At 52.7% G+C, this 25,030-nt stretch overlaps 1 protein-coding gene across 1 annotated transcript; it reads right to left on the bottom strand.

Moving 5' to 3' along the window:
- Nucleotides 1-5,883: 5,883 nt before the first annotated feature.
- Nucleotides 5,884-21,835, bottom strand: LOC308057542 (fas-binding factor 1 homolog). The gene is made up of 30 exons (XM_080411632.1): nucleotides 21,755-21,835; nucleotides 21,387-21,414; nucleotides 20,632-20,673; nucleotides 20,218-20,308; nucleotides 19,702-19,762; nucleotides 19,120-19,170; nucleotides 18,799-18,943; nucleotides 18,182-18,262; nucleotides 17,284-17,403; nucleotides 16,273-16,426; nucleotides 15,909-16,042; nucleotides 15,364-15,466; nucleotides 14,802-15,197; nucleotides 14,071-14,148; nucleotides 13,680-13,774; nucleotides 12,909-12,967; nucleotides 12,089-12,133; nucleotides 11,863-11,997; nucleotides 11,560-11,660; nucleotides 10,931-11,137; nucleotides 10,289-10,396; nucleotides 9,842-9,981; nucleotides 9,434-9,552; nucleotides 9,182-9,304; nucleotides 8,640-8,825; nucleotides 7,701-7,877; nucleotides 7,396-7,533; nucleotides 7,162-7,294; nucleotides 6,684-6,802; nucleotides 5,884-6,128 (listed from the first exon to the last, which is right to left on the bottom strand). Exons 1-30 carry the CDS (start codon nucleotides 21,755-21,757, stop codon nucleotides 6,045-6,047), a joined length of 3,456 nt encoding a protein of 1,151 aa, XP_080267758.1. The 5' UTR covers nucleotides 21,758-21,835; the 3' UTR covers nucleotides 5,884-6,044.
- Nucleotides 21,836-25,030: the final 3,195 nt, after the last annotated feature.

Below are 25,030 nucleotides of genomic sequence, written 5' to 3'. Positions count from 1 at the left end.
GTTATTTGTTTCTGTTCATTTTCGTTACCTCGTGAAGAAAAATACCAAGGACCAGAGACAGACTATCGTGGAGGGAACAGATGGAGTTACCACCCCGACATTATTCAGGACCGTGCTGGACTCACGAGTGAAGAAGCCTGTTTTCCACGACACATGAGACTTTGCTGGACTGTTATTCTGTTATTCAACTTCTAGTTCATGCTTGTTAAGAAATTGTTATTTGTTGTTTACTGGTTGTAAAGTAAATTCAATGAATCATTTGACATCTAACACACGGTTTTCAAAATAAATCAAAAGGGTTGGGTAATACATATAATAATAACCTACAAAAACAAAACCTAAAAACAACACTTATAACTATACATTCCACTTAAGTAATAAATGAACTATAAATACTATAGTTTCTTTAAGCATTTTATATATATATATATATATATATATACATATATGCGTCACTACCATGGCTAGACTACAGGGATTTCGCATGCGCGGTCTTTCCAGATTGTTCCAGTACATTCTGTGGGGTTTAAAATTGCGCATGCGCATGTTCAAAGGCATACACGATGAAAGATGGCTGCTGAGTGTCCAGATGAAGTCTTGGACCCATTTCCCGAGCTTACCACTCCGGTAAGTTTGTTAATGGTAACATTTATGGCACTATGGCCAAATGACAGGTCCTTGCTTTCAATGCAATGTTTTCTCACCATCAGACCGCCACGTCACCTGCCATGGAGGAAGGGTCTGGAGTGCGCATTTCCCCCTCGGAACATCCCGTAAGGTGAGTGTTTTTTAAACGTCTAACCTGTATGGTTCATTATAAAGGGGAATCAAACCCCCCCCCTTTTTTTTTTTTTCCTCGTTGTTTAGGCAGAGGGTGCGTTTTTCTGCTGTCACACGTCAAGAACTTATGGCGGAGGTGGAAAAGTATAAAAGATGTTACCACATCCCCGTCTGTGCGTTCCTGATGGTTGTTTTCTCTGCTATTCTACTTGTATTCTTCATCAGCCTACATTGTTGTATGAATTGTTAATAGTTAATTATTCCCAGATTCCTGTTTGCTGTTAAATTGTTATTGTGTTAACTATATAATCTGTATTGTCGACTGTACATTTCGGCGTACTACTCGAATTTGTTTAATGCCATTGGGTGAAATCATAATAGCAAATTGCATGTTAGTTACAACGTGTTGAATTAATCTTATAAAACATGGAACAGCACATGGCAAAAACAATAAGGTGGCTAAACCACATAACAAAATAGGATTCGTTTTACCCAGGGGCTCCCGAGAAGCCAGGAAAACAAGTCAATATTCCAGTCTTTCCGAGTTCGGACGGAACATGGGCTAACTTCCCTGTCTCTGATGTGATTTGTTTAACTCCCTCACCATTGCCATCAATTTTCAAATAACAATTGGAAACATTTAATTTACCACAAACACTTCCTTCTTCGGCTAGCAGGTAATCGAGAATCATTAGAATAGTTTGGCTCCTGATCTGTACTTACAGTTTGGATTTTACCATCTGGTATTAAGGATAATTCCTCCTTTCCTACCTCCTCTGCTGCTGCAGAGTGTCATCTGCACATCCCATAACAAGTCACCGTCATGGTAAAACACACAGATTTACATTAGTAGAACTGCTACAGAGTGTATTTTATTTGAGTTTTTCTGCCAATATTCCCCATAGCCTTGCTGAGCAAGGGATATTGTTTTACCTGAACTAGGCAGACCTTCCCCTTATCATTTTTACTGTAACAGGTAAAGCATTTTTTCCTTACCTGGAATTTATTTCCAGATATGCCTGGTTAAAGATTTCTTTTCCACTTAAAGATTTTGGTGAACTTGGCATTCTTACTTGTTTTCTTAGTTTGTACTTTAAAGGTTTCAGGATGTTTTCCTGGTGGCCAGCAGCTCCCACAACTGTAACAAATTCTTTTCACTGAAGTTTAACACCAAATAAGTTGGTTTTGTATTCACCAACTTTTCTACATCACGATTACCTTAGTAAAAATCAACTCGAACCTTTATCCAGTCCTATTCACAACTGACTTTCAAACATCTGAATTTCCCCATCAGAGATTCACCTTTACTCTCCTCAGACCCGCTGCCTGCCCTAGAGGGGCCGTTACCGGTCCTGTTGTGCTGCAAATGCTGCAGCAATCGGGGTGACATTGTCAGGTCCTTCTGCTCAATCGTCAGCAACAGCAACCCCCTCCTCCTCACCATCAGGAGGGTTCGGGGCAGGAGATGCTCTTCCTGCACTGCAGGTTACACAGGCCTGCCTCTGCAGCAGCACTTCTGTTTTAACTCTTTCTTACCCTGAATGCAAATCTGCTACTTGTTGCTTTAAGTCTGTGTTATTACATATCAGCCTTCGCAGGCAAACAGCAAACACCCTGCCATGCGTCCCGCAGGACTCAGCCGCACCTTCGAGGGGATACGGGGCTTTGTACAAACTCACCCCAATACTTTAACACTTTCACAGGGTTTTTTGACTCTCCACCCCCCCGGCTTCAGATCTTACATACATTAGCACAAGTTTTTTATCTTACAACGTGTTTCATTCTGGTTGCTCCATAGAAGGAACCACAACCTCCCCTCTGATCCTTTTCCATTGCTAATATTAAGGGATCTTGTGGAGCTAGGTTAATACCACACTCTTTTGCCACTCTGGGTGATTCCTCAGAGTGAAAAACATACCAGCATACATTACTTCATCCCATTTTTCCTCTCGCCTTAAAAATAACATTAATTTTAGCAAAACATTATAATTCAGTGTGCCGTTTAAGGGCCATTTTCTCTGTCCCCTAACTTATACAGGGGCCACCACTGATTGCAGTACTTAGCCAAAGTTCTCTTATTCACGCTTCCCCCAGCTGCCCCCCCCATTTCCTTCCAGTGACCTTTCTTACTATTATCTCAATCCCTATCCCAGCCACAGAGACTCTAATTTCACTTACAGCTCTCTCTCTTATCCCAAGGCGTCCAAACCTTACAGTCAGGGCAATTTCTTGTCGCCACCATACATATAATAATTCTTTACACCATATACACTTTAAAACATACAGAGGTTCACATTCACCCCTCGGATGTTCAAGACAATAACCACATACCAACATTTGTAATATACTGAATACAGAAATGTTCTCACATTTCCAGCATAAATGAGTATAACAATTATTAATAACCTTGTAATTATTAATTAAAAGGCCACTTTTCTCCACATTCCAACTTATAAAGCGGCCACCATTGATTACAATATTTTATCAATGTTTTCCTACTCACATTTCCACCAGCGGATCCTCCAATATCCTTCCAATGACTCAAAACACACCCTAGCGGATTTTTCTTTAAAATCCCACCACTCTGCTTTCCTCCCATTTTTCCCAGCTTACACTCACAGAACACACTTATCACTTACAGAATTACTACTTACAAAATGCAACACACAGGTATCTTTCTACAGCAACACCAAGAGCTCACTATTATTATCAAAAATATAGCCAAAATCACAGTAACAATTATCAAAGTCAAATTCCACATTCCATAAATCCGGTAACCAAAATAAGCAACACTGCAGCAAATAAGCTTGAAACAATGAATATTCCATTAACGATTATACATATTCATTACCTGAACCCGCCTACCCTCGCTTCGTATGCTAATTAGCTTATCAGTCTTTCACGCTTGCGCAGATTCTTCCAAAAATTGTGGGCCGGGGTCTTTAGAATGTGGGCAGTGGTCTATGGGAGGAAGGCTGTAGGTCTTCCTCATGGTGTACTTTTCACCTTTTGCTCATTTGCAGTGTTCTTATCAGTCTAAGGTAATTTATGCCCTTGCTGGCCATCTGCTTTTCTTGCTTAATTATTTCTTTCACCCTTATCTGTCCTCTCCTGCTGAAGTGTTCCGCTAAAGTTTTTCCCATGATTTTGCCACAAACTGAGTTTTGAGGAGCGCTTGCCCTAAAGGGTTGTCTGGATTTACCCCAGAGTACAGCTGAAGGGCTTTCCTCAGTCGTTCCAGCCACTCAGTGGGGCTCTCATCTTTCTTTTGCATTTCATTAAATGCTTTATTGATATTCTGGCCACGGGGTACTGCTTCTCTAATCCCCTGAATTACTATAGTTCTCAGGTCCTGCATATGAGTTCTATGCGCCGGATCCTGATTATCCCAATTAGGTCTTTGGAGTGGCCATTTAATATCTGCTTGGGGTCCCTGGGTTTCCTCGGTAGTAAATAATTGACAAAGGATAGATTGCATCTTATCCCAAGTATAAAGGTTTGGTCCCAGAAATTGATCGAATCTTTCTGCCACTCCGAGTGGGTCCTCAATTAAGTGTCCCATCTCGGTCCTTTTAAAATCTCATAGGTCAGCCGAATTTAGAGGCACAGAAATATATCCGATCACAGGTTGAGGTCCCCCCCCATGGGCTTTTCTCTTAGGGGGTATATTTGAGCTGCCCCTTTTTGACTTCTAGTTACGCGTTTAGGAAGAGGGGGAGACCCTTGTTCCGACTCTGGTGGGGGAGTGGGCGCTCTGGGGACCTCTGCAGGAGCAGGAGGACGAATGTAAGGAGGGGGGGTTAGAAGGGTTTCGTCTAACTCTCCCTTCTTTTTCTTTTGTTTAGTTTTTTTATTTCATTCAGCAGGTAAAGTCTAGCTCCCGGTTTTTTAGCCACACCTCCACATATTGACTCTCCTCCGGGTTAAGTGTTTTTTTTTTATTATTAATCCAGAGGTTTAATTGCTGTCTTACCCAATCTTCTTCTGACCCATAGACTGGCCAAAAGACATTTTTAGAAATCTTCTTCCCTCCCCATATCTTAGTACAATATTCTATCACTTTCTGCTTATCTTTCCCTAGGGTTCCAGGGAAATATCTCCAATTGTCCAAGATATATGCCAGAGGGGTATTCTTAGGTACAGTGGGTACCCTTCCCATGGGAGTCGAAGGCTTGCTGCCCTTCGCCCCCATCTTCTGGAATATCCACAAACATACACTCACTCGCTCCCCTTGTTCCTGGCCCAGTCCCTCGCGGGAGATGGGAGACGCAGTACTTAAGAGTCCGCACTCGCTTGGTTCAGTATATCGAACCTCTCACTCGTTATATTCCAGGAAACCCAATCCCGCCCGAACGGCAAACCTTGCGAACAAATTCGCAATATACTTACGCGTCCTGCGTCTTCGTCCGGACTCTCGTGCACAGAATTTTTATGGGATTTTACCGGTTTCTCCTTTGCTCATTATTCTAGAATTTAGGTTCGTCGGTAAGGTTGGAGTAAGCTGTTGGTCGCGGGGCCGCGAAATGTCACGGGGCGCCTCCCCGGAGGACCAAAGCCCACTGTTCCTTATCCGAGTCACGGCACCAGAAATTGTTATAAATTGAGACCACAACGGATCATAATCCAATTAAAATTTTATTAATTATAGCAAGTAGAATATGAGCAAAGACAGCGCTGGACGGCAGGGGAGTCTGCGCTCCACCAACTGCCGCCCTGAGCAGTTCAAACAGTCCCTTTTTATACATCTTTACCCGTGTTCATGAAGTAGTGGAGGTATTGACCCTTCACTCATATATCCTTATGTGGGGTTGTCTGTCTTGTTTCTGTCGGTTCCTGAACATCTGGCGGTTATCTTATCTTTCACAAGAGGCATCCTGGACATCTGGCAGTTATCTTATCTTTCACAAGCAGTGTCTGGTAGCTGTTTGCATAAGCGTTTTCATATATTTTGTTGCCTAAACTTTACATTGAGCTTAACATAAATCTTAATAAACAATACCCTAGTCCATAGTTTCTCACACCCACGGTGGCCACTGCCTCCCAGCAGTGCCTGCCAGGTGGCCAGGGACACTGGCCCTGAGGGATGGAGGCCAGACTTCCCAGCCCAGGGATGGATTTCACGCTCTGAACACTCCGAGGTTGCTTTTAAAGAGGACACTTCCTCAGCAGAGAACTGGGATTATTTATTGTTTGTTTTCCTCCACAGCAGCCTCCTGCGGGGACAGGCACAGCCATCCCTTGGGGTGCATGGGGATGCCACCTCCTCAGCCTGACAGAGATGAAGTGTTGTAGGTTGCTTTCTTCAGGGTGTCCAGGAAGAACTGCTCCTTCTCTAAGAAATCATGGTCCTAAGAGAGGGATAGATGGCACGGATATCAGAGTGCCACAGAAATGGGGTCACAGGCCAGGGTGCTGCTCACGAGTGATGGGAGTATCCCAAACCCTCCTCCGTGCGGCGAGCAGCGGGCAGGTACCCATCTGTGGTAGCCCCCGGGGTGTATGGGCTCCCCACAGAGCCCATAACCTCACACCGAGTGAGGCCCACAGAGGAAGGCTCAAAGAGCATCCCTGCCTCGGGAAGGACCCAGCAGGGAAGGAGGGGGCTGAGGATGGGGACATCATGAAGCCAGAGCCCAGCAGAGCTGGCTTCTGCCACCCAGGGATGGGGCAACGCCATCAAGCCAAGGATGTTATCAACCAGCCTGAAACAAGCCGTGAGGACGCACCAACCCTTGCTGCTGGTATCACTCTTCTAGGTGCCCACGGCTTCTGCGAGCCCACCCAGCCCAGCAACGATCTCACACCCACCCTGTGGCCGTCAGGCTCAACCCAGGCTTCACCCAGCCCTGCTCCCACCCAGCTGGTCTGAAGCCCTTTCCAGCCCTGGTTTCCCACCACCTCACCTGCTGGGCCCTGTGCTTCAGCAGCAACAATGTGGCGTAGAGCTCGGTGGGGCCAGCCCCAGTGTCCCTGCTACCCCCTGGGCTATGCCAAGGGAGCGCGCTGGTGGGAAGTGGAAAACCTGGAACAAGAGCCCAACCGTGTGGTACCGCTGCCGTTAGAGGAACAGCAGACGGACAAGTGTCCCTTTTTTTGCTGCCTGCATGTCCCTGCAGCAGGGTCCTCCCCAACCTCCCACTGCAAACGGCCTTTAATCCACCTGCCTCTCCCTTCCTGCCCCCTCTGCCCCCTCCTGGCACTGCCCTGGCTCAGAGGTCTCTGCTGAGCTCCTTCAGAGGATGTGAGGAGGCCAACTCACATCTGAGTGTGTGATGAGCCCCCAGGAACATCCCAAGCCTCCTGAGAAGTGGAATACAAGTGCAACTGGCCCCCAGCATGTCCCGTCCCCCCCCTCCCCCAGCAGCGTGCAGGAAGCCTTACACGGTGTGCTGGAGAGGCCTCTCCTAGGGGCACTGAGGCCCTGGTTTGTGTTCAGCAGCATCGCAGAGTTGGTGGGCAGTTCCTCACGTATCTGTTCGAGCTGTCTCCTCTGGCGAGCCATGCTCAGCCGCTCCTGCCCCATCCCCGGGAGAAAGAGAGAGAAACTGTTGGCAAAGGTTCAGGCCCTTGGCACAGCGGCCCCAGGCCAAGAAGGAAAGGCAAGGGAGTCTTTGCCTCGTGAAGACGCTGTTCCTGCTGCTTCAGCTGCTCCAGCTGCTGCTCCATGACCTGCAGCCTCCTCTGGTGCTCGGACTCTATCCTGCACGCCTCTTGCAGGGCTTGCTCCCCTTCCTTGTACTTCTGGGATGAGAGCTGCAAGGCAGAGCAGCTGAGGAGGCTGGGGACAGGGACCCTCGCTGCCCTGGGGCAGGGCTCCTTTGTGCACCCCCTGTTCCCCTCCCAGGACAGCGCTGGGATTCAGCACTCAAGGAGGGATGTGAAACCCCAGCTGTGAATTGCAGCGCAGATGCTTCACTTACCTTGGTCGTGCTTTTAATCTGCTCCTCCTGCTGCTGGATGCGCAGTGTGGCCCTGTCCACCTTCTCCTTCTCCAGCCTCAGCTCCTGCCAGGACTTGTCCAGCAGCTCCCTGTCCCTCACCAGCTGCTCCTCCCTGGTTTTCAGCTCATGGCTCCAGATCTTCAGCTCTGCCTGCTCCTAGGATGGGCATGGGGAAAATCAATGCACTACCTGCCCTATCCTGGACACTATCTCATGTCCCCCCAAGTGATGGGAGAGATCTGCCCCTGTTTTCCTTCTTGTGTTTGCCAGTTTGGGGTGCAGAGCAACACCACCAGGTACCCAACCAATGCTCTCATCCACCCACCCTTGGGCACCAGGGTTGGCAGAGCTGGGACTGTACAGGCACACACACACACACACACACTCCTTCCCCAGAAAGGACGGAGCCCCTCACCCATGCTACACACTCTAAAACATGCTCAAGGCTTGGCAGTTTGTCAGCAGTGGAAACACCCAGCCTGAATGGTTATTTTCCACCCTGGTAGCCCTCAGAAATGCAGCCCTGCCACAGTCTGTGCCACATATCTCCTCTGGACAGCTCCAGGGGGGAGAACTGGCTCCAAACATGTCCCCATGGCATGGGGAGGTTCTGTTTAACCCACCATGGGGGTTTCCTCTCACCAGACTTACAATGGAGGCGGCTGTGCCTGGTCTGGCTGCCCAAACTCCTCACAGGCAAAGGGGAGAGACAGAGGTGACTGATGCTTCAGTCAACATCTAAAACAGGCTGGTGGAGGCTGCTCCTGGAACAGCCCGATTCTCACCACCGCAGTGATGTCTCTTAAAACTTGTTTTAAACACCTGAAGGCAGGGCTGAACATCTCCCCGGTGGGCAGGACCCATCCGTGAGCTGCCAGGTGGTGCTGGAGGCCATGGAGAGGGGCTCTACTGTGGTACCTTGGCCAGGCTCATGATGGTGCCCTCTCTCTGTGAGTCCATCTTCAGGGCTCGGTCCATGTTGCGCTCCATCTGCTCCTTCCTCAGCTGCTGCTGGGTGTGAAGTTCAGCCCACTCGGCTGCCAGCTTCCGTTGCTCCTGCGAGCACTTCTGCATCACGGACTTCTGCTCTTCCAGCAGAGCACTCTGGGGAGCGTTGCCAGAGAGGGAGAGAAGAAGCACTAAGTCCCATTCGCCACAGGATTTTTCTCCTTTAACCCATCTCTGCCGTGCAACATCTAGGGGCTGGTTCAAGCCCACGGTGCCTGGTGTGAACCCTGTCACCGTGAGCTCTGGTCCCGTGTTCCTCAAGAACCAGCACGTGCCATGCGCACACACCGCGGCCTCCTGCATCCGTGAGCCAGAGGGCTGGCCTGACTGCGATTCCCCCTGTGTGAGGCTGAGGAGGCAGAGAGCTGCAGAAGGATGCTGCAGCCCAGCACCCAGCTCTTGCCTCCACCACACAATGCAGTGCAGCCCTGGAGATGTCTGCCCCACCTCACCTTCGCCCTCTCCAGCTCTGCTCGCTCCATGGACAGCTGCTGGGTCATGACTCGCCGCTGCTCCTCCAGTGAGTGCTGCAGTAATTCCACTTTGGATTGCTCTGCCGTTGCCCTCCATCGCTCCTGCGTTCAGACACAGAGGTGACAGATGCTATTCACAACCTCCAGGCCAGGAACCTCCAGTTGGTGAGACACATACCCCATACCCAGACAGGAGGGCCGACCCGGGCAGAGGACACAGTGTGGGCTCACCTGCTCCAGCAGCCGAGTCTGCTCACTCAGCCTGGCCTCCATTTTAGCGATCACCTCCTGGAGTCGGCTCCGCTCCTCCTCCATGTCCCTCTGCTGCTGCGATAGCCTGTCCTGGAGCACTTGGGGAGAGGCACGAGCAGCATGAGGCGGGAAGTTCTTCCCTTCTATCCACACCATGTTCACAGAAAAACTGTGTGTGTTTGTGCTCATCACCCCTGGCACATCCCCAGGACACTGCTTTGTAAAGGGAAGACCCCGAGATGTCCAGTGACCAAGGCAGGCAAGGCTTTGCCAGCCTCAGCTCCCAGCCTCTGGCTGACTCAGAGCAACTTCTCCTTGTTTTCTGGGTACCCCCAGCTCCGGTGGAGACCCCGCAGCCGTTCCGGCACAGAGGAACAGCAGACATACCCTTGAGCTGCTCGTCCCGCTGCCGTACCCCCATGGCCAGCTCCTGGGAGGTGGTGTGGTGTGTGGCCTCCACCTTTCGCGAGAGGTCATGCAAGTTGCTGGAGAACTTCTCCATCCGCTCGATGATGCCATTCAGAGACCTGCAGAGAGAAGTGAGGGGAGGGTCACCCCTGTGGGACACACTTCATCTCACCGCAATGGAGAGGGGGATATTTGGTGGCCCAAAGGCCGGGCAGCCCTGCCCTGAACCTCTCTGGGTCACAGCAGAGCAGTAGGAAGATGCAGCTCCTGCTTCCGGGGGGCACTGACGGGTATTACACAGCTCAGCATCCCCGCAGGCAGTGGGTGGGAGAGGGGATGGCCCCTGTTGCCATGGTCCAAGCCTGGTTCGTGTAGGACAGGGAATGCTGTGGCCAGGGACCAATGTGGGAACACAACTGTCAGTACCTGGTGTACGATGTGGCGCTGGTCACTGCATCGATCTCCTGGTCTTTCAGCCGCTTCAGCCGCTGGAGCTGCTCTTCGTGGTCTTTGCGCATCTCCTGGACAGACACCCTGCGGGACACGGGGAAGGAGCCTGCCACAGGCTGGCACAAACCAGTGCTCCCCATGATAGGCATTGTGGGAGAGGCTTGGTTGTGGGGCTGAGAATCAGGTGCCAGGAGCTGAGCTGGCATGGGGGTCTGTCCTGGGGCATTCCACCGACAGGCATCCACATTTGGGATGGGCCCAATTTTGGGGTTATGAGCTCCTCTACCAAAAACTGATTTGTCATTGACCCAAACTATGTGGACATCAGTGACTCACTGAACTCACTGACCTGAATAAAAGAGATTTGGGGGAAGATAAAACATTGGGTTCAGCATCTTTCAAAATACAATGCATTCACTCTGAAACCACGTCTCCAGTCAGATCTCCCTGTGTCCACCTACAAAGCAAATCCCCGTTCCAAAAGGCACCAAGCTGCCCACAACCCAGTGCTTCTGGAGTCTGGTTTCTCCTTTCACCATGTCCCCAAACCACTCCCTGGTTCCTTCGCTGAGACTGTGGGTACCAGCCACACGTGTGTGCCACTCGTGCCACTCTCACCTCTGCAGCTCTTGCAGACGCTCCATCTCCAGCTTGTTCTGCTGCTCCAGCGTGGCCAGGCGCTGCTGGTGCTGCGCCAGCAGCTCTGCCCGTGCCCGCTCCGCATCCTGGCTCTGCAGCAGGAGCTGAGCCATCAGCTGCTCCTTCTCCAGCCGCAGCCTCTCCTCCCGCTGCCCGTAGGTGTCCTCCACCACCTTCACCTGGTTCCTGCCCCGAGAGGTCACAGCCAGGAAGAAGTGTTGCTTCCACAGCAATACCCAGCACTCCCCCCCCCCCCCCCGCAGAGCGCACACAGGGGTTTGCGAGCAGATCAGTGTTGCTGTGTGCATGGCGAAACACGCAGACCTGAGCCTTGAACCCTCCTGCTACTGCCCACTGTGCTGCCTGGTTGGGGGTGCGCTGGCAATGGGACCAGCCCCTCCTCCTTGTCACCCAGGGGACAGTGGTGGTGAGAGTGGACTCCCATGTTGGCTCACCTGTGGGGCTGCTCTCTGCCCCCACCACGTCCACATCGACATGGCTCTGCGCCCACCTGCCCCAGGGGCGGATTTGGGAAGCATCCCAGCACTCCCACCCCAGGAGAGACAGAGCTGTAGGCGAGGAGGGAAGCACAGGTGAGAGGCTGGTACCTGTGGGTGCTCTCAAGGAGATTCAGTTCCTCCTGGTGCCGCTGCTGGAGATTTTCCAGCAACAGTTTGTGCTGTGTCTGCTCCAGCTCCAGCATTCGGACCTGCCAGGCACCCGGAGAGAAAGTCCTTGTGCTGCCCTGGGGACAGAACTCCCACAGCAGCACTTGGTGGCCATAGGCGTCTCTGGACAGGGAGGTTTCACCTCTCTCCCCTGTCACCCTGATGCTATTGGGACAGGATATGGCTCCTTCTCCTCCCTCTGGGTCACCCGTGGTCCCCCATTCAGCAGGCAATGGGGCTCACCTGGCTCTCCAGCTCTGCCACACGGGCCTGGGCGCTCAGCAGCGCTGCCTGGCAGGCTGATGCATCCTCATGGAGCTGGGCTGCGGGAGCCCCCTGCCTCGTCTCATGCTGCAAGCCCGGGGCTGAGAACTCTGCCTACAAGGATGGAGAGAGAAGATCGAGGCCCTTCAGGATCAGTGGCTTTGTGGTGCGGCCATCAGCCTCCAAAAGAAGGCACCTGCCTTACCTGCAGCTGCGGGGCAGCCTGGACATGTGCCCTGGGTGCAGGAACCTGCGGAGACACAGGGATGCTCTCAGGGAGGTAAAGCCCTGGGGAGCACATCTCCTCCTAGCCTGGAAACGGCGATCCATCTCCAGCCTACTGCAGTACCACCCCCACCCCCTCCCCAGCCCAATCCCCATGCTGGCGTGGGTCCCTTCTCCCCAGGTGACACTCGGCAGCCCCCACCCCAGACACAAGCATGCTGCGCTCTTCCTTCTCTGGGGGCAGAATCAAGGCTGAGACCACAAGCCCTCTGGGAGACAACATGTGTCCCACCACCAGGGCAGGGCGAGGAGCCCAGCTGGATGAGAAGGAGAGGCTTCAAAGACCAAGCAAGAGCTGCCTTCTCTGTGAAAGGCTTCAATTCTCCTTCAGTTGTCTAGAAATAATCTCAGAGCATCTTCAACACTATACTGGGGAAAATCAACTGAAGAAAAAGTCCTTTATCACCTGGAGCCTCTGTTGTCTAGTTAATATAATATGTATATATGCCTGGGGAACTGTGTAAATGCTGCTCAGGCCATGCAGGGCTATAAACACACATGATTTACAAAGCATCCATAGCACCCATGCTTTGGCCTGATAAACGCAACTTGTGGCACCTCGGGGAGCTCCAAACTCTTTGCCTCCATGGACACGGCTTCCCAGAGATGCAAAGTGGGGCACATCCTTCCTCAGGCCGAGGGAGCACGGACAGAGCGGGATGGCGGCGAGTCGGCAGCGGAGGGCTTGCGATCGCTGCCCTGATCCTGCACCGCTCGGGGCACGGACCCAGCACACCTACCTGAGTGAGCGGGGCAGGGCCTGGTGCCTCCTGCTTTCCTGGGAATGAGCCTGTAGAGGCTGAAAATTGGACAAGTCCATGATTTGAATATAGCAATGGGAACCATCCCCTCCCAGCAGGATGAGGGCCTGGGTCTCCTGGGCACAGCGATGAGGGTCGCGCTCCGCTCTGGGAGCTGGCAATGAGGGCAGAGGGTCAGACAGGCTTGTCCGTGTCTGCATCCCCACTCCACACACAACGGTGGGACTCTGCTCTGCAGAGTAAATCAAGGGACAAAGCACAGCTCCTCCTCCATCTCCATCACCTAGGGAGGAGACTGGGTCCCCTAAGCCACTTTCAGCGGCCTCTGAACCGGCGCACAGCCACAGCCCAGAGCAGAAGGGGGTCTTTCCAGCACATAGCACTGGTGGGACAAGTGTGGGGGCAGCAAAGGGAAGACAGATGGGGCAGCGTGAACTTATGCACACCCATTGCTCCGGCAAAGCGAGTCCCTCACAGCCTTCCGAAACCCCAAAGGCAGCACTGCGGAGCTCAGTGTGCCCCAGCACACCAGCTGACATGGGGATGGTGGGATCCTGCAGCTCAGCAACCTGCTCCGACAATGGCTGGTCAAAGCCTGGGCAGCATTCATGTGGCCAAGGGAAGTGCTGTGGTTCCTGCCTTTTTTGGGGGGGTTGGTTTTGGTTTTTTTTCAGGGCAGGGAGACCCTTCTCCGCATACCAAACTGTACAAATCTCTGCTGCCCGAACCGTACAACCACAGGAAACGCACCCAAGGCACCGGCATTTCTGGAGGGATGCCCCTTCGCAGGATCCGATGGTTGAACCGAGGCTTGTTTCGTGGTGCTGAGCCAGGGGACCGGCTGCCTGCGTGGGCACAGAGACACAAGTGACGCACAGCAGTGTCACAGCGCAGGGAGAGGCACGCAGACATTATCCCGCTTGGCATTTTTGCAAGTTTAAAGCTTGGCTGTCGCACTGCGATCGAACAGGCAAGGGCCCGACGATCCTTCAGCGCTGCCTTCCTTCCCGGTTACACAGGTCCCAGACCAAAGTGGTCACGGCTGGCTACCAGCCCTCCCCGCTCCCCCACCTACACATGCAGCCGCTTCCCACAGGAATTCTCCCTTGTGGAGGTGTCTGAAAGGTGAAGGAGGCCTCACCTGGAGCCATCTGCACTCGCTGCCTCGTCCTGCGGGACAGCTGCCTGCTGCGGTGCTCCTGTGGGGCTGGCTGGCTGGCTGCAAGCAAAAAACATCCCATGGGGGAGAGCCCAGGAGGCAAGGAAAGACAAGATCCTTTCCCTCAACACCAGTTCCTGCCTTGCAGGTGAAAACCTATCCCACTCAGCTGCGGCAGGATTCAACCTGTTGGCTTCAGAGGGAGCAAAGACACCTCAGAACCTCCATCTCTGGAGGAACACCAGTTCCTCCTTGCTGCATCCACCCCCTTCCCCTGGGCAACATGCCCCTGCCCACGACACACGCGGCTGCTTCTCTGCAATTCACTTCTGAGTCCCATCCCAATGGCACAAGCCTGAACCTGTCTGTGCCAACTCAGCTGGAGGAGGTGGTTTTCCTGGAACTAGGAGGAACGAAGGGGAAAGAAGGCAGGAATGAGGAGCATGCGTGGAGCTCGTGGGGGTATGCTGATCCAGGACAATCCCACAGGACCTGGGGCAGCACGTGCAATCTCAGCCATGACTAGAAGGAGAGCCCAGAGGTGCGATGGCCCTGCAGGCTGCACCAGTGGGAGAAACCTCTGCGTTATTAACCCAACCCGAGGCAAGAGAGCACTTAAAATGGATTTCTTAAATCCGAGCAGAGGATTTCTGAGACGTCCTGTTGGAGCAGCTGCATGATGGGAGCCCTGTGGCCACCAGCTGTGCTTTTACCTGACAGGAGCGTGGGGATCCAGCCCTCCTTCTGGGGACTCCAAGGGCTTGGCACTTTGCTCCTGAGCCTTCGCCTGTGCTTGGGCTTTCTTGCGAGACAAGGCAGCGCTCAGCCAGTTGTCTTCCTCCAGCGGGTCAGGTTTAGCCAGCGCTGCCTCTGCAGCCGGGAGCTGGCTGGTGGGGCCGGGCTGCTGGGCTGTGCCAGGGCTGGGGTAGCTCACTGCAGGATTGGCTTTTGCTGCAGATGTTGGCTTCGCATCCATAAAATCCTCATCTTTCAAGCCCAGCCAGTCACCTCGAGTCCGGCTGCTCCGCACAGGGCTGTGCCTGGCTGAAGGAGGACATTTGGAGCGGGGTTCTGGTTTTGGTTCGCTGCTGTTCTCGGCTGGAAACCTGCTGCAAGGAGAAGCAGTCACATACGTGCCTGTGAGAGGACCCCGGGGACCCTGCCCGGGGACCCTGCCCGGGGACCCTGCCTGGGGACCCTGCCCGGGGACCCTGCCCGCTCTGCCGCGGGGGCAGCGTGGCTGCTGGCTGGAGCTCCACACGCAGAGCACAATACCTCACAGGCTGCCTCCTCGCCGGCTGGCCCTTGGGCATGGAGGCCACCGTCGGCTGGTACGCTCCAAAGACAAAATCCTCCTTGTCCCAGCCGTCTTCCTTCTCTGTTCAGACAAGCAGCTTTGAGTCAGCGCCTAGAGGAGCGGCTGTTTGCAAAGACACCAGCCCTCCTCCTCCTCCCCTGCAATTCCCACTGCGATTGCTGCCTCTGGGAAGACACAGCTGGAAACATCTTCCCTGGAAACCTGCAAGCAACGTGTCTCCTCCACGTGGCTGGGAAAAGTTGCTTTGCTGAGAATCAGTCCATGTCCAAAGGCAACTGAGTTACAGCTGCTGTGCAAATGCCCCCAGGCTGCCTCGAAGGCAGGGTACAACACTTTTGCATCAGTCACCTTTGCCCCAGAGCTGACTGGGAGCCCATTAGCCACCCTGCTGACCACTACAGAAAGGGTATTTCCCCTTCAAGGACATTAGAAATCAATCTCGCCCTCCCAAGCCAACGCCATCACCTCTGCAGACCTTCCCAGCATCCCTGGCCACGCTCACCTGGCTGCTTTTGGTACTTCTTATCCAGTTTGAACTCTCTGCGCTCTCCTGTGCCTGGCTGTTCCAGGATTTTGGCCACGGAATTTCGTCCCAGCAACTCATCCAGCTTGGAGCGGGCTGGCCGGAGCACCTCTCTGTTGGTGACACAGTGGCAGATAGGTTTCCCTGGGAGGCAGGGCTGTTTCTTGTCACACAGCCTTGCCAGGGTGCTCTGGCTCTTCTCTGTGAAACGAGGCTGCTCTTGCCCCTTTCTGGGACCCACAGGCAGAAGCTCCAGCATCCCCCCCCCCCCCAGCATGCTGGCACCATCCCAACGCACAAGCCATCCCCTGCTTTACTCTCACTGCCTCTTCATTGCCCTTACTTTTCTGCCTTCTTTCCCTGCTTCTCAGCTCCTTTTGAGCCACTGCCAAGTCCCAGCGCATGCATCAGGTCGTCATCAGTATCTTCAAAAGTGAGCTCAGCCCTCCTCTGGACCGGGGCCACGGTGTGCAGGGGCGTCTGGGGTGGAGGTGGCTCTGTGGATGGGATCACACATGGTAAAGGTTTTATCAGGGCTTTTTTTTTTTTTTAAACAGGAGATCAAAGCATCCCTGCCTGCTCTTATCTCTCAGGACCATTTAAAAAGTAATTTTTAAGATCAGCGAACAGATCTCACAGCAAGTAACACAGCGGCAATGCACTACTGCCTGGTCTGCAGCCATGCATCCACTGCTGGGACACTGCTGGGTGCCACTGACACTGGGGTTTCCAGCTCTGGATAACGCCAGGAGCTTCTTTAGCTTTGAAAGTTTCCAGTCAGATAATTCCTGTCCCCTTTTGCCTAAAGTCCCTCTCTACCAACACACCTTAGACCTTGCCCTAACCCACCAGCTGCTACTTGCATCCAGAGTAGATTTATCAGGGTGAAAGGTGATTTTAGGGGACCCTCAGACCCATTAGCATCCCTGCTGCAGGAACAAGAGGGACAAGTGCCTGTAACACAGCCACAGCTGGATCCCACCCAGAGGTGCCCCAGTTGTGGTGTGGCACGGACTGGTGCTGCTCTCAGACACGCAAATCCTGACCCAGAAAATTTGTTCTCATTTGGCAATGCGTGCAGAACGGGCTGGATGAGGTCAAAGGTAAGATCAGAGCCTCCATTCCTGGAAAGGAAAGCTCAGCTCCATAATCTGCGGCGCACTGCAAGTATCAAGCACTTGGTGAGCTGTGGCACAATTAACCCTGTTACCAAGCTGCTCTATAAATTACGTTACTGGCTAATAAGAGGTAGGACTAGGTGGCTTTCAATGTAATCATTTTGGATCTCACACAGACTAATCCATGCTGCTGATTTATGTAATACAAAGAGGATGCACTGAGCAACCCCACTTACCTTTCTCTTTGCTCTGTTCTGGTTTTTCCTCAGAGCTGCTTTTAGCGCCTGTTGGAGCTGGTTTCTTGGGAGCATCCTGCTCCTCATCAGACAAAAGTCCTGCCAAAGGATCATCTAAATCTGGGAATTACCCAGCAGGTACAGGAAAAGAGAATAACAAAACAAACAAACAAACGCAACATTATTTAGAAGAAGAGCTCTGCACTACGCCAGCCACTGTTCCCCACAACATGCACGTGGGGACAGCAGAGTGTATCTGCCCAAAGCCATGAGCGCGGGTCCTGCAGGGACCTGGGATACCCTTGAGTCTCCCTGAACTTCAAACACTCAAAGACTTAGATTTCCGTTCAGTTTTTCCACGTTTTCATCCTCCCGGAAGAAAATAACTCAAAAATTTGGGTGCTTTAATGCCTGAACACAGCTTAGGCAAAGAAAAAGGGGAGAAAGGCCACCTAAATCACCTAAAGCCCATTAGGGTTTTTGTTTTTGTTTTTTTTTTTTTTTTTTAACAGATTTTAACAGATCCTGATCTTTGTTAAAGCACAGGCTTTGAGAACCAGATTTCAGCTGTGCCAGGAAACCACTCCCCTGTTCAGAAGCTGGACAGAATCCCCCCTGACACAGGGGCTCCCAAGTGTTACAATCATTAAAAACCAAAGCACATATAAAAATGCAAATGCCCCCAGGAATCACCCCCCAGTCCTGTCCTGGGGAGGGCCTCGAATGCAGAGGTTTTTTTCCCTTTGGTCACCTCTGAAGGATTACATTTGCACTAGCATCATAGGGGTGAAGGACTCCGTATCTTATTAACCAGTCAAGCCTCCAGCTAACCGAGGAGGCAAAGAGCACGGGCAGAGCCCCCAGTGCCCCCCCGCAGCCGCGTGAAGTGAGATCCCACCTTCAAAGTTAAATTTCTTGTTGTGTCGGGGAGCGGCAGGGGATGAGAGCGCCTTCTTTTCCATCGCAGGCACTTTCTCTCCTAGAAAGAGAGGCCACGGCTCTCAGAGACAAGGTACTGCAGAAATGCCCCGGTCCCACCCTAGCTAAGGGTCGCTTTTTGGGTGGCAGCCCCCTAAAAGCACCCGCTGTGATGGACAGACCCCCCCACAGCCCTGCCAGGTGCACATCTCTCCGGAGGGGTCTCCTTGCAAGCAGAGGAGAAAAGGGCCAGGGGAAGATCAGGGCACTTTAGGGGCTGGCAGATCTGAAATGCAGCTCCTCTGGCTCTCCTTGCCCCCAGAGCAGGGGGCTCCCCACCAGAAACACTTTGCACCGCCCCAGGGAACAGCCGAGTGGTGTTTGGTGGGAGGTGGCAGCGGCTGCTGGTGTGAGTGACGTCCAGGGATCTCCTAAGGGATAACACATGGCCAGAATAACACTCCTGCAAAAAGCAACCAGGAAAAGCATTTTAGGGAACAAATCCACTTTTTGCTCCGTATCCCAGATAAGGATAGGAAAATATCCCTGCTCGTTTACAATCAGGGTGTGAAAAGAATAGCAGAATCTCCTTTTTACCTTCCTCAGGAGCTACCAGCTTCCCTGTGTTTTTTACTCCTCCTCCCAAGAAGTCACATTTCCCAGGACCTTTCACAGTTGCCTTCCCTGGCCCAGAACTGGGTTTCGGGATTCCCAGGAGATCAGCTTCCATGTTGTCCATATCCTGGAAAGCAAGAGGACAAGGATGGGGAGCAGGGTGAGAGCTGCTTCTCCCTTCGGAGGCTGGTGCTGGAGGCCATGGCAGCGCGCTGGGGCGGAGATGGAGGGGATGGATGGAGATGGAGGGGATGGATGGAGATGGAGGGGATGGATGGAGATGGAGGGGATTTAAGGACTTGCCTTCAGGGTCTGCAGCACAGCTTGTGGGTCTGTGTCGGAGACACTGGATCCCTGCATGCCAGGGAGGGGAGACATCAGAGGGGAAGAGATTTTTGGAAACTCCTCACCCCTTACCCCATATCCCTTGATATCCGTTTTATGAGATAGAAGAATACATGCCCAACTCCTCCTGGTGTCCTCCTCTCTGGAAACCCCCTGTGCCCCAATTCCTTTGCTGAGATCCTGCTGCCTCTAGGAGAAGCATCAGGAAAACCCAAGGCCGTTGCTCTGGGTGAAGGTCCTTCCTACAACACTTTACCCAAAGTGCACGCAGGAAGGCTGGGCTGCAGCAGCACGTGCCCCCCAACTTTGCTCCATCTCACCCAAGGCACCAGGAAGCCCTTCTTCCACCACCACCCCCGCCCTGTCCTGTCTTCCCCACCCCACTGGGATGCTGGAGAGGGGTTACCTCTTCAGCCAGACATCACAGCTCATCGCTGGCACGCCACTGCTGACCTGGCCGGGGTGATACCGCCGCAACCTTGGCCCGGCTCAGCCCCAGCCCTCGGGACTCCCAGGCTCTTTCCTGAACCTTGGACTCACCTCCGCAGAATTTATGTCCTTCGCAGGGAGTCTGTCGAAGAAATCATCTTCTAAAATGGACCTATGACACAAGCCCGGGGGTTAGCAGCACCACACGTGAGCTCGGCCAGTGTGTCCAGGGACAGCCAAGCCAGGCCAGGCAGCGGGAGGCAGAGGAGACCACACAGGGCTGCCACACCAGCCGCATCGTACAACGCAGAAAATGAGGCTAAAATAGCACTGGGATAAAGGACGGCAGTGCTGGGACTGCTCTATTTAAGCAACTGTTACAAAGCAGATTTACAGAAGATGTACAAGGCTGGGGGACACCCAACTCTTGCTGGAAAGCTTCGGGCTCTGGGCTCCCAGTTCCCAAAGGCATCGCAGAAGATAACTCGCCTTCCCAGGCAATCACTGTTGGGGCAGGGAGGGAGGTGGAAAAGCCAAGGATGGGGCAGATCAGAAGGATTTGGGGAGGACAAAGAGATCTTCAAGTGAGATCTCTCACAGGAGAGGCTGTGTCTGAAAGGCACTCACTTCTTTCTGGCCTGCAAGCCAGTGTCCTGGGCTCTCCTACTGCTGCCCACAGCCGGCTGGGAAGCTTTGGCAGATTTAACAGAGGTTTCATCTGGAAACAAGACAGGGAGAGATGAGGATGATGGACACGGGCATATTCCTGACCTAGGCACTCCAAAGGGGGATCTGCTGTCTACCCCGGGGCCACAGAGGCTTTTAATCAGAGATGAACTTCACTTTGCCTCCCCAAAAGCTGATGTCCAGCCTATTCAATGGCCTCTGACTCCGAGAAGCCCTGCTCCCTGCTCCATCCCCTCCTCACAGCTGGAGCCCCCTTGCAGATCAATGGCTGTTGCACCAGCACCTCCTGCTCCCAGGAGGGGAGTAAGAATAGAAGGACGCTGCCCTTTCAGCTGAGAAGAAGGTTCGTTTTACCATCATAGCCCAGGAGGTCACCAAGCACATCATCGATGGAGCCTGAAATGAGACAAATTAAGCTGTTGAGGCAGGTGAGCTCACCAAGCAGGCATAGGAAAGCTCCCAGTTTCAGTATGGCTTGCTCTTTGGAAATCTGCTAGAATAAAGTTTTGGTCTTAAGCATCATCAGCGTCAGGCCTTCCTTGTCAGTCTAGAGAGAACTGCCAGGACCTGATCAGTATTTTGTGGATAAAAAATTTAGCTTCACTTAGCCAGAAATGGGGTATCTTTATCAAATGAACCAGCTGCTTTGTATTCAGTTAGTCACTGGCCACAAGCAGCACTTAACCTGTGAGCTCTCACCCCGCAGGATCTCGAGTCCCTGGGCAACCCCAAAAGCACTGCTTCAGTATCAGGGGCTGCAAGAGGCCTCCAAACAGTATCCCTCCAAACAGAGATAAGGTGATGGGAAGAACTGAAACAAATGCTTATATTCTCCCCTGAATTTGGGAAAGCCCACAAGAAAGGAATGTGGGACCTCAATAAACAAATCCGCTTGATGTGAGAGGCAGGTGAAAATTTCTGGTTCAGGAACGACATGATGATGCACTCAACCATCTGCAGCTTTCAGACAAGGATCATGAAACATTTCAGTAGCCAGGACTGCCACCTGGGAGTGTCGTCGTCCCCCCCCCCCCCCCCGCCCCAGGCATTCCCAGCAGATCGAAGCACCTACGGACAGCAAAAGGAAAGCCTGCAGCATATGTACGTACCTCTTAAACTTTTCTTGGGTTTTGTAGCCTGGGGAGAAAGAAAAATTCCCTCATTAGAAAATGAAGCAAGTCTGTCCTGGACTTTCTCAAAACACACTAAAGCCAGAGGCAGGTTTCTCCAGAGCATCCCATAAACAGCAGCGAGGCCCTCCTCCTGCCCGTGCTGTTTGGGAAATGACACGTGAAATGCAGAACTACAAAGGTATTTCCAACTTCAGAGACACGGGTGAGCACAGCCCCTCCCGACTGCCAGCTGGGCAGGACCCTCCAGCCCTTGGGATCACTTCTGCCTCCAGGCAGAGCTGCCAGAGCATCAGATCCGGATTTCCCAGCCCCGCCTCAGCCCCGCACCGCAGGGCCACGCTCACCATCAGCGTCCGTTTACGGATTCTTCTTCCACGTTGCAGGGGGACCCGGCACCACTGGTCACATCCACACCCACCTCCTGCCTGAAGGGAGAGGAGGGTTCCCCGATGTGCCACCACGGCCGGAGGCACCTCTCCCACAGAGATGTCCCTCTCCGGCTCGGGGGGCTGCAGCCTGCCAGGCTGGCTCCGCGCCGCGCCCACCCCCCGAGCCCCTCTCAACAAGGCTCCATTTGAGTGTGAAAAACACCCCCCCCCCCGCTCCCCAAACCGGCTTCGTGCTCCTGCAGCCCGGGGGGGACATCACACCCCCCCCAGGGAACCAGGGAGGGTGAAGGTTCCGGCCGCCCCCGACCCCAGCACAGCCCGGGGGGTCCCGCTTAGCCCAGAGCCTGCGGAGCAGCCAGGGGCAGAGGGAGGGAAACCCCCCCACCCACCCCCCCTTGGGTCCGGGGCACCCGCGGGGACCTGGGACAAGCAAAGCGCTGCTGGAGGCAAGGGGTGCGCGGCCCGGAGGCGCGGAGCCCCCCACTTACCGCTCAACCGCTCCCCGGCTCCGCCTCTGCGCATCCCGTTGCCATGGCGCCCGCTGCCCCCTGACCCCGGCGCCCCGCGCCAGCGCCCGCCAGACCCCGAGCCCGCAGCCCCCCAGGGCCGAGCCCGCAGCCCCCCGAACCCGCAGCCCCCTCACCCCCAGCCCCCCGAGCCCGCAGCCCCCCAGCCCGCACCGGTAGCACGCCGGACACCCGCCCCCGGAAGGCCGCGGCTCACCCGGCACGGCACGGCCCGGCCCCTCCCCCCCGCGGGACGATGGGATGTGTAGTCCCCGCCGGGCCCCCGGAGCTGGGGGTGCCCCCAGCGCTGCACCCCCCGCACGAGGGGCTGAGAGCGGCTGCGGTGCCCCCGGCCACCCCCAGCACGTGCCCTGGCACAAAGCGGGGCTTTAACGCCCTGGCCTGGTGTTTAATTGTTGTTAATTGGCGCCAACAAGGAGCAACGCCAGCCCTCCTTTCGAGACCCCCGGGCACCAGCGGGAGCACAAGGAGCCAGCCCCAGGCCAGGCACCGGGGGATTACAGCCCCCAGCCCCGGCATGGGGCACCCAGCGCCCAGCCCCCTGTGGAGCACAGCAGGCTGGGCGCAGGAGACCCCGGCAGCCCCCCCGTTGTTATAAATTGAGACCACAACGGATCATAATCCAATTAAAATTTTATTAATTATAGCAAGTAGAATATGAGCAAAAACAGCGCTGGACGGCAGGGGAGTCTGCGCTCCACCAACTGCCGCCCTGAGCAGTTCAAACAGTCCCTTTTTATACATCTTTACCCGTGTTCATGAAGTGGTGGAGGTATTGACCCTTCACTCATATATCCTTATGTGGGGTTGTCTGTCTTGTTTCTGTCGGTTCCTGGACATCTGGCGGTTATCTTATCTTTCACAAGCAGTGTCTGGTAGCTGTTTGCATAAGCGTTTTCATATATTTTGTTGCCTAAACTTTACATTGAGCTTAACATAAATCTTAATAAACAATACCCTAGTCCATAGTTTCTCACAATCCCCCCTTTTTCTTTTTATCCTATTGAGCTTAACATAAATCTTAATAAACAATACCCTAGTCCATAGTTTCTCACAATCCCCCCTTTTTCTTTTTATCCTATTGTTTATTAGACGCTACTTTCATTCTCGGCACTGCAAGTAAACCTTTTTCCACAATCCCAACATTTATCATAACACTCACAAGGTAATACGTCACAATTACAATAGGCGTAGTTGGGTAATACATATAATAATAACATACAAAACCAAAACTTAAAAATAAAACTTTTTCTTAACACATTCCCTTTTTTTTTTTTTTTTTTTAACATGTGTCACTATCATGGCTAGACTATAGGGATTTCGCATGCGCGGTCTTTCCAGATTTTTCCAGCACATTCTGTGGGGCTTTAAAATCGCGCATGCGCATGTTCAGAGGTATACACGGACCATTCGTGTGATCAACAATGGCTACTGCGTGCCCAGATGAAGTCCCAAACCCATTTCCCGAGCTTACCACTCCGGTAAGTCTGTTAATGGTAACATTTATGGCACTATGGCCAAATGACAGGTCCTTGCTTTCAATGTAAGGTTTTCTTACCACCAGACCACCACGTCACCTGCCAGAGAAGAAGGGTCTAGAGTGGACATTTCGCCCTCTGAACATTCTGTAAGGTGAGTGTTCTCAAAACGTTTAACCTATATGGTTTGTAAGAAACTATGGACTAGGATATTGTTTATTAAGATTTATGTTAAGCATAATGTAAAGACTAGGCGCCAGATATCCAGGATGCCTCTTGTGAAAAATAAGATAACCGCCAGATGTCCAGGATGCTGCTTGTAAAAGAGAAGATAACCGCCAGACAGAAACAAGACAGACGACCCCATATAAAGATATATGAGTAAGGGGTTAACACCTCCACTACATCCAGGATGCTGCTTGTAAAAGAGAAGATAACCGCCAGACAGAAACAAGACAGACAACCCCATATAAAGACATATGAGTAAGGGGTTAACACCTCCACTACTTCATAAACACGAAAGTAAAAAGTATAAAAAAGGACTGTTTAAACTGCTCAGGACGGCAGTTGGCGGAGCGCAGACTCCCCTGCCGTCCAGCGCTGTCTTTGCTCATATTCTACTTGCTATAATTAATAAAATTTTAATTGGATTATGATCAATTGTGGTCTCAATTTATAACAAACAGTATTTCCAAATTTCTACCTTCTGTAGAACGCAGCTTTTGAAGTTTTCGCCTTATGTCCCCTGCAGATTGACCCAGGAATAAAGAAACTAATTGCTGGATCCCTACCTCAGACCCAGGGTCCAGCGGCGTGTTACGGCGCATCACATCCCTCAGCCGATCCAGGAACTCAGACGGGGACTCAGAAGGAGTTTGCTTAACTGCATATAAAGCTGACCAGTTTATAGTTTTGGGAATTGCTCTCTCCATTCCCTTCGAAATCCATTCCTGATATTCCTGTAATCTTTGCATATGTGCCGATCTATTAGCATCCCACTTTGGGTCTTGGAGGGGGAAATGTTCCTTAACATCCCCTCCTGTAATTTTATAATGATCTTCGGCCAAATTTCCTGCTGTTTTCAAAACTAGCTGTTTTTCAGTTTCAGTCAAATATTCCAATACTAATTGTATATCATTCCAATCGGGATTGTGTTGTTTTACGATAAATTGGAAATGCCTGGCTACACTTATCAGGTCACTTCTATAATCCTTTGCAATCTTTCT

This window comes from Falco punctatus (genome assembly GCF_963210335.1).
Source record: "Falco punctatus genome assembly, contig: scaffold_22, whole genome shotgun sequence".
Classification (NCBI taxonomy): domain Eukaryota; kingdom Metazoa; phylum Chordata; class Aves; order Falconiformes; family Falconidae; genus Falco; species Falco punctatus.
Note: the sequence above shows the minus strand (reverse complement) of the source record. Positions and strands in the feature narration are given on the sequence as shown.